The 14939-nt window shown below is 42.0% G+C and overlaps 1 protein-coding gene across 1 annotated transcript; it reads left to right on the plus strand.

Annotated features, from left to right (window-relative positions):
• The first annotated feature begins 11400 nt into the window (after nt 1-11400).
• Nucleotides 11401-13303, plus strand: LOC134357843 (tumor necrosis factor receptor superfamily member 6B-like). Its single transcript, XM_063069555.1, has 3 exons — nt 11401-11418; nt 12194-12581; nt 13101-13303. The coding sequence occupies exons 1-3, from the start codon at nt 11407-11409 to the stop codon at nt 13301-13303; spliced, it is 603 nt and encodes a 200-aa protein (XP_062925625.1). The 5' UTR covers nt 11401-11406.
• Nucleotides 13304-14939: the final 1636 nt, after the last annotated feature.

The following is a 14939-nucleotide window of genomic DNA, read 5'->3' on the forward strand; positions in this document are numbered from 1 at the left end:
GGGAAATTGGTTTTTGTTACAGTTGCACCATAAATAAGTAGTAATAGAACCATAAATAGTTAAATAGTAATATGTAAATTATGAAATAAGTCCAGGACAAGCCTATTGGCTCAGGGTGTCTGACCCTCCAAGGGAGGAGTTGTAAAGTTTGATGGCCACAGGCAGGAATGACTTCCTATGACGCTCTGTTGCATCTCAGAGGAATGAGTCTCTGGCTGAATGTACTCCTGTGCCCACCCAGTACATTATGTAGTGGATGGGAGACATTGTCCAACATGGCATGCAACTTAAACAGCATCCTCTTTTCAGACACCACCGTCAGAGAGTCCAGTTCCATCCCTACAACATCACTGGCCTTACGAATGAGTTTGTTGATTCTGTTGGTGTCTGCTACTCTCAGCCTGCTGCCCCAGCACACAACAATGAACATGATAACACTGGCCACCACAGACTCATAGAACATCCTCAGCATCATCCGGCAGATGTTAAAGGACCTCAGTCTCAGGAAATAGAGACGGCTCTGACCCTTCTTGTAGACAGCCTGAGTGTTCTTTGACCAGTCCAGTTTATTGTCAATTCGTATCCCCAGGTATTTGTAATCCTCCACCATATCCACACTGACCACCTGGATGGAAACAGGGGTCACTGGTACCTTAGCTCTCCTCAGGTCTACCACCAGCTCCTTAGTCTTTTTCACATTAAGCTGCAGATAATTTTGCTCACACCATGTGACAAAGTTTCCTACCGTAGCCCTGTACTCAACCTCATCTCCCTTGCTGATGCATCCAACTATGGCAGAGTTATCCGAAAACTTCTGAAGATGACAAGACTGTGCAGTAGTTGAAGTCCGAGGTGTAAATGGTGAAGAGAAAGGGAGACAAGACAGTCCCCTGTGGAGCCCCAGTGCTGCTGATCACACTGTCGGACACACAGCGTTGCAAGCACACGTACTGTGGTCTGCCAGTCAGGTAATCAAGAATCCATGATACCAGGGAAGCATCCACCTGCATCACTGTCAGCTTCTCCCCCAGCAGAGCAGGGTGGATGGTGTTGAACGCACTGGAGAAGTGAAAAAACATGACCCTCACAGTGCTCACTGGCTTGTCCAGGTGGGTGTAGACACGGTTCAGCAGGTGGATGATGGCATCCTCAACTCCTATTCGGGGCTGCTAGGCAAACTGGAGGGGATCTAAGTGTGGCCTAACCATAGGCTGGAGCAGCTCCAGAACAAGTCTCTCCAGGGTCTTCATGATGTGGGAGGTCAATGCCACCGGTCTGTAGTCATTGAGGCCGCTGGGGCGGGGCATCTTCAGCACAGGGATGAGGCAGGACGTCTTCCACAGTACAGGAACCCTCCGGAGCCTCAGGCTCATGTGAATACATGGCAAAGTACTCCACATAGCTGAGGGGCACAGGCTTTGAGCACCCTGGTACTGACACCATCTGGTCCTGCAGCCTTGCTTGGGTTGAGACGTTTCAGCTGTCTTCTCACCTGTCAGCCGTGAAGCCCACCATAGTAGTTTCGTGTGGGGGAAGGGTATAGTCATGAGAGCAGGGTGGGAGGACTGTGAGGAGGGGTTGGAGGGGAAAGTGGAATATGTGTTGGTTGGGGGCTGCCAACAGATGGCTCGTGGGGGATGGGCAGGGGTCACAATGTCAAATCTGTTAAAGAACAGGTTAAGTTCATTGGCCCTGTCCACACTGCCTTCAGCTCCTCTTTTGCTAGTTTGCCAGAACCCAGTGATGGTCCTCATCCCACTCCAGACCTCTCTCATGTTGTTCTGCTGGAGTTTCCACTCAAGCTTCCTCCTGTACCTGTCTTTAGTCTCCCTGATCCTGGCTTTCATGTCCCTCTGTACTGTCCTCAGCTCCTCCCTATTTCCATCTCTAAACGCCCTCTTTTTAGCATTCAGGATGTCCTTTGTCAACCATGGCTTGTTATTTGAATAACAAAGGACAGTTCTTGTCAGAACATTGCAGTCCACACAGAAGCTGATGTAATCAGTGATGAACTCTGAGCCCATCAATATCCTCTCCATGTGGCTCACAGAGTGCCTGCCAGTCTGTCACCTCAAATCAACCCTGGAGCACCTCATAAGCCTCCTCCGACCATTTTCTCACTGTCCTTGTTTGCAGGTTTACTAGGGAAAGGTCAAAGCTCAGCCTATTCTTGTCAATAAGGTGCGGCAAGTGACCGAGATAACAATTGGGGAACACTTTTGGACCAGTAACCATAGTTCTATTCGTGACCTGATAGAGGTGTTTAAGATGATAAGAGGCATTGATCATGTGGATAGCCAAAGTCTTTTTCCCAGGATTGAAATGGCTAACACAAGGGGGCATAGTTTTAAGGTGCTTGAAAGTAGGTACCGAGGGAATGTAAGGGGTAAGTTTTTCACACAGAGTGTGGTGGGTGTGTGAAATCCACTTGCAGCGAAGTTGGTGGAGGTGAATACAATAGGGTCTTTTAAGAGACTCGGATAATAGGTACATTGAGTTTAGAAAAACAGAGGGCTATGCGGTAGGGTAATTCTAAGTAGTTTCTAGAGTAGCTTACATAGTCAGAACAACCATGTAATGTGCTGTAGATTTCTATGTTCTTCATGTTTTTAAATAGTTATGGAAATAAATAATCTACAGTTCAGGTTCTAAATTGGAGCGAGGTGAAGTCTGGAAGTGTGGAACAGAAGCACATGAAGGTTGATTGGTGTAGGTTGCTTGTTGGCAAAGGAACCATAGACAAATGGAAGGTTTTAGAAGTGAGATAGTGAGAGCTCAAAGCCTGCATGTTCCTGTTAATGTGAAGAGAAGACTGGTAGGAGTAGGCAGCCCTCAATGACCAAGGATATTGAGGCCCTGGCCAGAAAGGAAAAGGAGGCAGGGGTCATGTACAGGCAGCTAGGTCAAGCTAATTTCCGGAGGAATATAAGGGATACAGAGGTGGACTTAATATGGAAATTGGGAAGGCTAAAATTAGGCTTAAGATAACTTTGGCAGAAACAAAATTAAAGAAAATACAAATAAATTTTATAAGTATATTAAGGGGAAAAGATTAACTTGAGAGAAACAAGGCCCCTCAACAACCAAAGGAAACATCTTTGTGTGGGACTGGAGGAGATGAGCAAGGTCCTTAATGAATGCAACACACACACAAAATGCTGGAAGAACTCAACAGGTCAGAGAGCATCTATGGAAAAGAATAAACAGTTGACATTTTCGGCTGTGATCCTTCTTCAATATCCATAATAAATATTGTTTCTTGTGGAAGAACATGTCTTAGAAACTTAATGGAGACTTCTGATGAAGTAACCAAGAAAATTGATCAGAGGATGGCGGTAAACATTGATATACCCTTCAGTAAATAACTTAATAAGGTTCCATGTGCTCCATTGCTCTAAAAGGTTGTATCACATGGAATCCAAGGGGAGCTTGTTAATTAGATATACAATTGGCTTAATAGTAGAAAGTAGAGCATGACGAAAGAAGATTACTCTTCAGACTCGAGGCCCATGTCTATTGATGTTCCTCAGAAACTGGTGCAGCACCTATTGTTGTTTGTCATCCATATCAATTATTTGGACACAAATGTATAAGGCATGGTTAGTAGGTTTACAAATGACACTAAGATAGGTGTTATAGTGCACAATGAAGAATGTTATCAAAAATTGGCTGAGTTATCGGGCCCAAAAATGGCAAATGGAGTTAAACTAAGTGTGAAATGTTACAATCTGGAAAGTTAAGTACAGGTAGAATTTTCACAGTGAACATCGGGGCCCGGGGGATTATTGTAGAGTAAAGGGAACTTGGAGCACAAATACACGGTTCACTGAAAATAGAGCCACAGATAGACTGGCGGTGAAGAAAGCTTTTGGCATGCTGACCTTCATAAATAAAAGCATTGAGGCCAGATCTGGAATATCGTGTTTAGTTTTGGGAGACACTTAACAGATTTGTACTTTATTCCTTAGATCACAGGAGGCTGAGAGGTGATTGTATAGAGGTGTATAAAATCATGAAGTTCAGAGATAGGGTGAATGCGCACAGTAGCTTTTGCCAAACATAGAACTTGAGGGCGTAGGTTTTAGATGACAGGAGAATGATTAAATAGGAAGTTGAGGGGAAACTTTGTTTTATACAAAGAATGGTATATACGTGGAATCAGTTGCCAGAGGAAGCATTTGAGACAGGTACAATAACAACTTTTAAAACACAGATGGACAAGTATGTGGATCTAAAAGGCTTAAAAGATTATGTGACAAATGTTGGATGGGGCATCTTGATCAGCACAAACAAGTTGGGCTGAAGGGTCTGTTTCTGCGCTGTATACAACTCTACAACTCTCTGATTCTGTCTAGGGTGGCATGGATGTGAATCATGCTTAGAGTCAGGGAGACATAGAACAGTAAAGCACAGAAACGAGCCCTTCAGCCAGTCGAGTCTGTGCTGAACCATTAATCTGCCTATCCCATTGACTGCACATGGACCACAGCCCTCCGTACCCCTCCCATCCATGTTCCTATCCAAACTTCCCTTAAATCTTCAAATCAACCCTGCATCCACCACTGGAAATTGTTCACGTTTCAGTCTATTTTATTTATCACTGAACTGAGGCCTAACGTTCTCCTCTGACAAAACAATTTCTGTGGTAGGTCACCTACAATCACTTGCGTCCTCCTCACAACTTCTCTGAAAGTAACTTGAAAAGATCTGCCATTTTCATATTGTGAATCCTAGCATTTCTGACTTTTGGAGGTCCTGCACTTGACTTCACAAATGCAGTCATAGAACATAGAAACAGCAGGCACCCACTTGCACTAAGCCTGTTATTCTTCACACACATCCTTTATCTCCACTCAGGTTCTATCACTCGTCTACATCCTAACCACAACATCCAATATCCAGCTACCCTGCCAAACCAGGATGCAGAGGAATTTAACCCCTGAACTAAATGCACACGGCCATGGGGACAAAGTGCAAGCTGTGTACACACAGCACCAGAGGTCAGAATTAAACCCAGATCACTGGAGCTGGGAGGCTGTATTCTTTCACATTCACCTGTGCTGTCCCAGACCTTTCAACATGTTTATGGATGAACTGTGACAAGTCTCACATCAGTTCAGCTTGTTGTGAGTATTAGTCATCACAGAATTCCACATGTTCTCTGGTATTGAGGTACTTCCTCATATGATGAAACAAACTGATGACTCAGAAGGTAAAAATATTTTCTGTGAGACTGAATAACTGATGACAAAGTATCTGTCTGAAATTTAATTTATCTTCAAGAGTGTCAGTCAAAGTAACACAAGAATTACCTGAAAATGTTTTGCACTTACCTGAGAAAAAGAATGAGTAGGCATTCTCTGCAATTCAACACTTTAATATGAAAGGCTCAGAAGTTGGTCAAACAGATTAAAACCAATCTCAAGTTCAATACTTAATGTTTGAATCATTGTAAAACGTGCATGTTCTGCGCAGCTTTGGTCTCTTTATCCGAGAAAGGATAAATTGGGCATGGATGAGTGATCCTGATTCCTGGGATGGTGAAATTTTGCTAAATAAAATACATCGAGGTTTACATCAAATTGAAAAACTTTGTGGTAGTGGAGAATTGACAATAGGGGCATGGTTGGGATACACAAAGTCCCCCCAGTCAAACTCTGCCTACTGGCAGCAGTGGTGTGACAGGGGCCAGGCACCCATCTCAGGACAGGATCAATGGCAGATCAGCCCCCTGCAAGGTAAACACATTGCTCATCCTCAATGGGAAATATAGGCTCTACCATCTCTACTGAATGGGAAGTTGAGCTCAATGGAAACACTGTTACTGGGGCCAAGGCATGGAAAAGATAAACTTGGGAATCTGGAACATGGGAACACTCATGGAGAGTGACCACCCAGAATGATGAGTAGCCGTTGTTGTCTGGGATCTCATAAGGAACAAGCTTAATGTAATCACATCTCGAATGACCTGGGTTCAATCTTGACCTTTGGTGTTGCATGTGTGGAGTTTTCACATTGTGTCTCTGACCATGTTGGCTTCCTCTGGCTGCTCAGAATTACCTGCGTTCCAGGAGTGTGTGGGTGGGGAAGTAAATCAATATTTGATATTATTGCTAGTACATAGATGAATGATAAAAGTCGCAGGGTGAAGTATTTAAACATGTTCGGAGCTCAAGAGACACCACCCCAATAGTGTAGCTCTCAGCTTGCTGAGGGAGCAGCGGTGGAAGATTTACCCCCTTGTAGAAAGGAAATTGTGGCATAGCATGCTGCCATGAACATTACTGGAAGGCTACTGACCCTCTACCAGATCAGCATGCCATTATCACCAGGGCATTCCATGCCAGCGACATCGAAAGGTAATGATTTTGATAATGCCCCCATCCCAGGCATGATGAAGTAATTCTCAAGAACAACTTCAATGTGGGTGTTGGATATGATGGCAAAACGTGGAATGGAACCATCAAGTGGAACGGTATGAGAATAAACGGCACTAAGATTGGAGACATCTGGGGTGGAGCATGGACACGTCCCGGATTACTTCATTGCTCTGTTCTCTGACACACACTGTTAAGCACAGGGGCCATGAGGGGACCTGAAGTCCGCAAGATGGATCACCAAATCAGTGATGTACTGAAGACTCAGGTAGTTGCCTTACATCACAGCTTGAATATATCTAGGGCAACATCAGGTAATGGAACATCCGGACCATCAAGGCCAATACCATTTTGAGGACCAATAATTTGAAGGTGACAAGTCTGTTGAATTTAAAATACCTTAAGTTCAGCTATATGTAATGACAATGATCATTCATCAAAAGACAAAAATTGTCCCAAGAAATGGAGGATTTTGTTTCCACATAGAAAAGTTACTTTATAAAAAGATGAGGTTTTCAATGCCATTATTATAAGAAATTGACAGCTGTTTTAGATTTAAATTCATCTTTATGATCCAGACTATTCCTGGCCTTCTGTACTTAAAGAATACTGATGTATTTAAAGCAGTATTTAAAGAGCTGTAGGAAACTGTATTTGTTATCAAGCCCTCGAGTGAATGAGCTGCCCTTAAATAAAAATAAAAACTTTAACATGCATTTCACTGCTGAATATTAGCAGCTTTTATTCACCATGGAAAGGCATAGTCATTATATTTAGTGAAAAGAAAAAGCTAAAACTAAATAGTTTGCCTTCAGGAGTGTTACTTGTCTCCCATTAGATTTTACGATTTTAGACAAACTCGGACACCGAACACAGGAAAAGCTTATCAGCAAGAGGTGCAAAGTGTGTTATATACTGTCCATGGATTATTGAAAATCAAAAACACTGAATATGATGAAGATCTAAAATAATGAAGGAAAAAATACTGGAAGTACTCAACAGATCAAATGGAAATTGTGGAAAGAGAAGTGATCAATATTCGGAAGAAAATTATTCAACCAGAAACTTTAGCTGTTTCTCCTCCCACAAATATGGCCTGTGCACCTGAACATTTAGCATTTTCTTTTTTTTAATTTAAAGACTTGAATTAGATGAGGAAGACAACGACCTGGAAGAGTATAAACTAAGTATATATACTCATTGGCCACTTTATTAGCTACGCCTATAAATGTGTTCATTAATCCAAATATCTAATCAGCTAATCATGTGGCAGCAACTCTTTGCTTAAAATCATGCAGCCATAGTCAAGAGGTTCAGTTGTTGCTCAGACCAGACATCAGAAAGGGTAAGAATTATTCTTTCTTTTTGTATCGGCACAGTTCACTGTCTTCTGCGTTCTGGCTGAATGCCCAAGTTGGGAGGTCTCTCATTGATGCTTTTATGATTATTATTCTATAGATTTATTGAGTATGGCCACAAGAAAATAAACTTCAGGGTTGTATATGGTGACTTATATGTATGTTGATAATAAATTTACTTTGAACTTCGAAATGTGATCTAAGTGACTTTGACCATGGAATGATCGTTGGTGCCAGACAGAGTGGTTTGAGTATCTCAGAAGCTGCTGATCTCCTGGGATTTTCACACAAAACAGTCTCTAGAGCTTACAGAGAATGGTGCAAAAACAAAGAAAGCAGCCAGCAAGAGGCAGTTCCATACTGAAAACACGTTGTTAATGAGGGAGGTCTGAGGAGAAGGGCCAGACTTGAAGGTATCAGTAACTCAAGAAAGTAACAGTGATGTGCAGAGGAACATTGCTGAGTGCACAACATATCAAACCTTGAATTGCACAAACTATATCAGCAGAAGATCTTGTACCTTTTAATGTGGCCACTAAATGTACAGTATTATCTGTTCACATTAAATCAGAATTTGAATTAACTTTTTGCACTTCAGTTGAGATCTAAAGAAAAAAGGGAGTATCATTAGAAAGTTATAATGATGTTCCAGTATCAGAAAGCCTGAATTTAATTACCAATGGCCAGGAGGTGTAGTGTAGTGCAAGGAGCACAGTACCTCGCATCACAATGGAGAAAGGAACGTGGTGATTAGGATACCTGAATCTAGAAAAAAAATAGTGAAAATGAAACAAAATTTCCTCATCTGATTGTTGTTTCTGGACAAATATCTAATTTGCTAGGTGGAAAATCTGGAAAAGGCAATGAAAGATAAAGCTAGATTGAGTAGCATGAAGAAACAGTATCAGTCATGCTTAAGTAGTCCTTGAGCTACCTACTGATGAATGACGGTACTCAGGGTATGAAAGACAAGTTTCACTGGTTGGGGAAACCTAGAGCTTTGTTTTTCAAAGGATGCACTGAACTTTATTGTATAGAGGAATGGATTGTTCAAAAGCTAAAAATTGTGCTGCAAATTTCAGTTTCCTGACTGAGCTGCTCTACTCATACTCTTAGTGGAGACTGGGATCTGTGGAGAGGATAAAGTAAAATCAGCAGAAAGGCAAAGATACACAGGTACCCCTTAACTCTGACTGATTACTTGTCAGCTGGGATGCGTACAGATCGTCACAACTAGTAACCTATTTAGCGATTGCCAGCAAATGTTTAAAAGAGTATTTAGTTTGAACTGTTCCAAAAACAACGGACTTCCATCAGGTGTAGGATCATCTCTGAGCATTTTCCTGGAGGACAATGACCAGTTAAATCCAGGACCTAGCATATGCCATAAAACACATTTCTGACACATGCCATGTGTTGGACTTGACTAACCATTCTCGTTGTGCTCCTCAAACATGAGAAAATCTGCAGATGCTGGAAAGCCAAGCAACCAAACCCAAGTCCTGATGAAGGAACTCGGCCCAAAACGTTGACTTTTTACTCTTTTCCATAGCTGCTGACTGGTTGGCTGAGTTCCTCCAGCATTTTGTGTGTGCCCCTGCTCTTTCCAGTCACCCTGACAGAGCTGAAGACATGCTTTTGAATGCTGAATTACTGTGGTGTTTACTGCCATCTGTAGGACGTCTGAATAAGTTGTTGATCACAAGGTAACAAACACATTGCTGCAGTCCTGTGATGTAAAACCTTATGGCAGTATGTGCAATTTATAGGAAAGTGAGCTTGATGCCTAATCTAAGCAATGTGACTGAGAAGTAGATATGGTGGGGTGGGGGTTCAGTCAGTGAACACCTCAGTTTGACAAAGTTTCACAAGCATTTGCATGGCCAGAATCTTTTAGTTTTTATTGAGCACAAGTCTTTGCATAATATTTTCAACGAAGCCAATGCAAACCTTAGATAGCCTCAGTGTTAGTCCAAAGATTATTTTTCTGATCTGATTCCTATTTAGATTCAGATTTATTTATCTCATGTACATATAAACATACAGTGAAACATGTCATTTTTTGTCTGCAAACAATATGCCCAAGGATGTGATGTGGGATTAGCATAGGTATTCTTTGTTCTTATGCAGTTGTTCTGGAGTATATAATAAGTGTGTGTGGGGTGGGGTGGGGTGGGGGAGGGGGTATTTGTGAGTATTAATGTCTCTGTGAACGAGACCAGGTTAGAGGGAAGTAAGTGGGAAGATGAAATTGAGATGGGTTTGGTCTGAGGGCCAACAAAGACCTAATGGGCCCAATGGTTTTTTTTATTAAGTGAAATCGTGAACAATAGCCAGATCAGAAATGTTGATCAAGTCAGCTAGTTCCCAAAGAGAACTCTGATAGGCCAATGCGATGGTTCACTGCTGCTCAGAGATAGGAACACAAAAAAAATCATATGTACAATTAAGAAACATTAAAAAAAGTAGAAGTACTGGAGTCATGATAAAGTCTGCTGGAGAGAGACATTTATACACATGTTGTCCATAATTCAAAGAGATTGAAGGATAAGGTTACAGGGTGACAAAACGTGCCAGGAGCACTTGGAACTAAAAACTAATCCCTACCGGGAGAAAACAGCACCTGTTCTTTCCGCACTGTTCTCCAGCAGCTTAAGGACTGAGTCCAGCCGGAACATAACTCACAAGTGCTCTTGAAAGTCCGGTATTAACCCTACCTACCAACAGCCAAGCATTGCCATCCTGGTCCCCTTCATGATAGCTTATGAAGAAGTGTGTGACTTCCCTCCCAGAGATGATAGGTGTTTGTGCACTCGACTCTTGAAGGCTTGGACCCCCATCGTCGCAGATGTTTCCAACCACAGCATCTGGAAGGCTGGTCCAAATTCTGATAGCACAGTGAAGGAAGCTTCTATCCAGTGTGTAGGTTCTCGCATCAGGCATAGAAACAGCATGAGCATGCATAGATAAACTTGATCGTGTGGTGCACCGTCTCTCATAAGATGAAGGCAACATGGCGCGAAGGTCTGCAGGGATGTAGCTGGTGTGCATTTTGTATAGGACAGTGGCTGCAGCAACCTGTCGTCTGTGGTGTAAGCTACTGATGGCTAGCTTCTCACGAAACTTTCCTTCTACCTTGTAAAATAAAAATATAAGAGGTGTAATAATCTTTCGGTCCCATGTACGAATCTGTTGTTCCAATACAATTATTGGTCGTCTTTTACAGAGGCTGCACATGCTTGAATGGTGAATCTTTTTATGCAATTTTTGATTTCTTTATTGAAAATCATGTAAAACCCTGCGCTTTGTAACTTAGAAATCACGTTATTTGGAACTGCCGCACACAAGAGTATATTACATTAATGCTAAGCAGTCGTTCTAGTCGCTTAACGTAATATTCTTGACGAGCGTTTGTTTTAGACCCAGACCAGTCATGTTCCAGGAATTATAATTGTGCGGTCACTCTTGTAATCGTTTGATACTGGTTCCCAGAAAGTGATGTTTTTTTAAGGAAACTATAGGAATATTGGATATCCCACCAATCATTTCCTTCCTTTCAATCTATGAAATGTCATGATTTCGCAATGAATGATTCCTTACGTAATCGCAGCACTATAAATGACGCGAATATCAGAGTCTTCAATAGTTGAACTAATCCCAAGCAAACAAACATGTTCTTCAAGGTAAGCGATGAAAGGTTGTGAAAGGTTTCGCTGCTGTTGACTCTGCATTCACAAATGTTTAAACCGTAGTTCGGAAACGTTTAAAGTGTCATGCTGTTCCTATTTTTTTTTTAGCAACTTTACCTACATTTAATAATTGAAAGTCTTTTATATATAAACATTTTTCTTTCTGATATTGTCTTCAATATAATCAATTATGTGCTGAACTATAAAATATTACGTGGCAGCGCTACTGACTAAGCATTTTGCTGGTAGGAGAATCTGTGCCTTAGATTACTTAAATTGCGCTTCAAAGATTTTGGTGGTTATCTGTGTAATTCCGCTCGTGAAACAGATTAAGTTTACAGCTCGATCAAAGTCTGCAGTACCTCTTGTTTGGAGAGTTTGCAGTGTGTCAGAGGTGTCATCCCTAGTTTAGAGCCCCAGCTAGTCAAATTCTTTTGGACTTAAGGTGCAGGTTTTGAGCTTATGGTGTGGAAATGTTTGGAGTCAACTAATTTTCAGTATCTTAAGTCGAAAACCCTAATGCTGAAGTATTAATAACTTTAATAACTTACATATCTGAGTTGTACTTCATTGAACCAGGCTGCCATTCGGCTTATCGTGCCTGTGTGTCTATTGGAGAATGAAACGGCTGATTGCTTTTGGTACATTTTGAAGTGTTATAATTTCTAAAAACAGGCAAACAAAAGGGGTATTTTGTCTAAAATTATTTCAGATGTAATGGCAATGAATGATAGATTGAATAATTTCTTGATTATAATTTCCTCTACAGTACTTCATCTGTATTGCACTCGGAGGAATTCTGTCAAGTTCAGCTGTTCTGTTAGAAGCCAAACCTACTTACCAAAGAACAGATGAAATAACTGGTCAGCTGGTGATATGTGAGAAGTGCCCACCGGGGACGTTTGTAGAAAAGCACTGTACCAGTTCACATCCAACAATATGTGGGTCCTGCCCAGACTTGCATTATACTCAGTACTGGAATTATCTTCGGAAATGTCGTTACTGTAACGTTTTCTGTGTGGAGCATCAGTACGAAAGGCAACAATGTAACTCCACACATAACAGAGTTTGCGAATGCAAACCTGGTTATTACTTAGAGTTTGAATTCTGCCTGAAACACAAAGTGTGCCCCGCTGGTTCTGGCGTGACTAAAGCAGGTAAATTGAATATCTCCATTAATGGATCCTTATCTAACACCTGTTGTATTGATACCTGTGGATTCTTTTCAGGAAATATAATACATTTTTTTTCTGGAAATCATGATGTGCATAACTTGCTATATAAGGATGTGTAGGAAACTGTAAAGGTATGTACAGATAGTGGTCTTATCCTGGAAGACAGAATACCACTGCTAAATCAGTACGTGTTAATGTACTCTCAGAATTAAAGCTGAATTTGGCTGTCATTTTAACCTATAGAATGTATATGTTTTTTGTAAACGTGAAATGTAATGGGTTGGTATATAAGAGATTATATTCAAACAGAAAAATAGTTTTCTTTTTTTTTTATTCTACTTATTGTGTCAAATAATGGGGTTCCTAAATTCATTATAGGCCACAAATGTGTTAGACTGAGACTGGAATACCAAGTAGAGTATTCAATAAAATTACGTATTTCCAAAAGGAATTTCCTTTCTCCTGAGTTATAACTGGACCCATGTATTTTGTGTTTCCTAGGAACGGCTTTCGAAGACACAATCTGTGAACAATGTTCTGATGACTTTTTCTCTTCAACATGGTCTAGTTCAGAGCCTTGTAAAGCTCACACAAAATGTGATGAAGGTTTAGTGGTTAATGTCCCAGGTACCCGATATCACAACACTCTGTGTACTCCCTGCAAGAAATATATTGGATGTTCTATCAATAAAACCGATATGTAATCCTCTCTTGCATTTGTTACGTACCCCGTAACTGGGTTGCCAAACCAGCAGAAATGGATCACTCAGTTGGAGTCCGGAGTACTAGAACTAAGAAAGTTTTATTAAAGAAACAAGCAACACAGTAATCGAAAGGATAATAAATGCAACAGTTCAGCGATGATAAACACACATGTGCACAGAATTAAGATACCAGCATCAATCAAGCTCTATCGTTGTCTAGGGGTAAATGACCAAATTTCAAAGTGACTCAAAGTTCAGTCCAGTTTAGTAGTTCAGTTCGCAGTAATCGTTGCCATGGCGATGGACAACGTGGGGGGAGAGAGAGAGAGGGAACAGGAACAACTGATCATTCAGACACGGCTTCACTCACAGACCAGCGATATGGCTCACAAGCAGCTTTTGGGCAGGTCCTTGGTGATGTCACCTGAGGTCACCGACTGTGACCCCTCCTCCAGATGCGGTCGATCTTCTGCAGTGAACCCGGCACCCAGGCAAGGGCGGACACACACCGGGTTAGATAGAGCTTGATTGATGCTGTTATCTTAATTCTGTGCACATGTGTGTTTATCATCGCTGAACTGTTGCATTTATTATCCTTTCGATTACTGTGTTGCTTGTTTCTTTAATAAAACGTTCTTAGTTCCAGTACTCCAGACTCCAACTGAGTGATCCATTTCTGCTGGTTTGGCAACCCAGTTACGGGGTACGTAACATAAGTGGGGTTCTCGTCCGGGATTTTGAACGCTAAATTTGGGACGGAGTAAATTGATTGGGTTAAAATTCTCGAAAGAAAGAAAAGACAAACAGCAGAAATGGAGGCTGAGGAATTTATAAAGGCGCCGACCTTGGAGGCATTAGAGGATGCCAGGAAATCGGAATTGATAGCTGTGGCCAAACGGTTGAATCTTGCTAAGGTGAAGTCGACAATGAGGAGAGAGGAGATACACAGAGCTATTGTAGAGCACTATGCATCTAAAGGTGTGTTTCCCCAAGGCGAGCTGGGGGTGGTGTCTATTGAAAAACCTGCTGGAGACGCGGTACAGTTACAGCTTGAAAAACTGAGACTCGAGCACGAATTCCGGGTACGGCAGTTAGAACACGAAGAGAAGGAGAGAGAGTTAGAAAGGCAAGAGAGAGAAAGACAGTTGGAGAGAGAAGAGAAAGAGAGGGACAGACAGTTGGAGAGAGAAGAGAAACAGAGGGAAAGGGAATTTGAGCTGGAGAAGTTAAAGATAAGGGCCGAGCAGGGGCTCGTGCCGAACCGAGGCGGAGGGTTCCGGGCGACCCAGGAGGTTAGGCTGGTTCCCCCATTTGACGATACCGACGTGGATCGGTACTTTCTCCACTTCGTAAAAGTGGCTATAAGTCAGGACTGGCCGAGGGATAAGTGGGTTGTTTTACTTCAGAGTGTACTGAAAGGGAAAGCCCAAGAAGCTTACTCCGCTTTATCCGCGGAAGATGCCCAGAGGTATGAGGTGGTGAAAGAGGCCATCCTCAGGATTTATGAGTTGGTCCCGGAGGCATACCGGCAGTGGTTCCGGAATGCGAGGAAACAGTGGGACCGCACGTATTTGGAGTTTGCCCGTGAGATGCAGACATATTGTGAGCGTTGGTGCGCCTCAAAGGGGGTAGAGGG

This window comes from Mobula hypostoma, chromosome 2 (assembly GCF_963921235.1).
Source record: "Mobula hypostoma chromosome 2, sMobHyp1.1, whole genome shotgun sequence".
Lineage (NCBI taxonomy): Eukaryota > Metazoa > Chordata > Chondrichthyes > Myliobatiformes > Myliobatidae > Mobula > Mobula hypostoma.

Bases quoted from the DNA above. Each gene is read 5' to 3' on its own strand.
- LOC134357843 (XM_063069555.1), top strand. The intron at 12,582-13,100 runs GTAAATTGAATA...TGTGTTTCCTAG, and splicing joins TTCTGGCGTGACTAAAGCAG to GAACGGCTTTCGAAGACACA.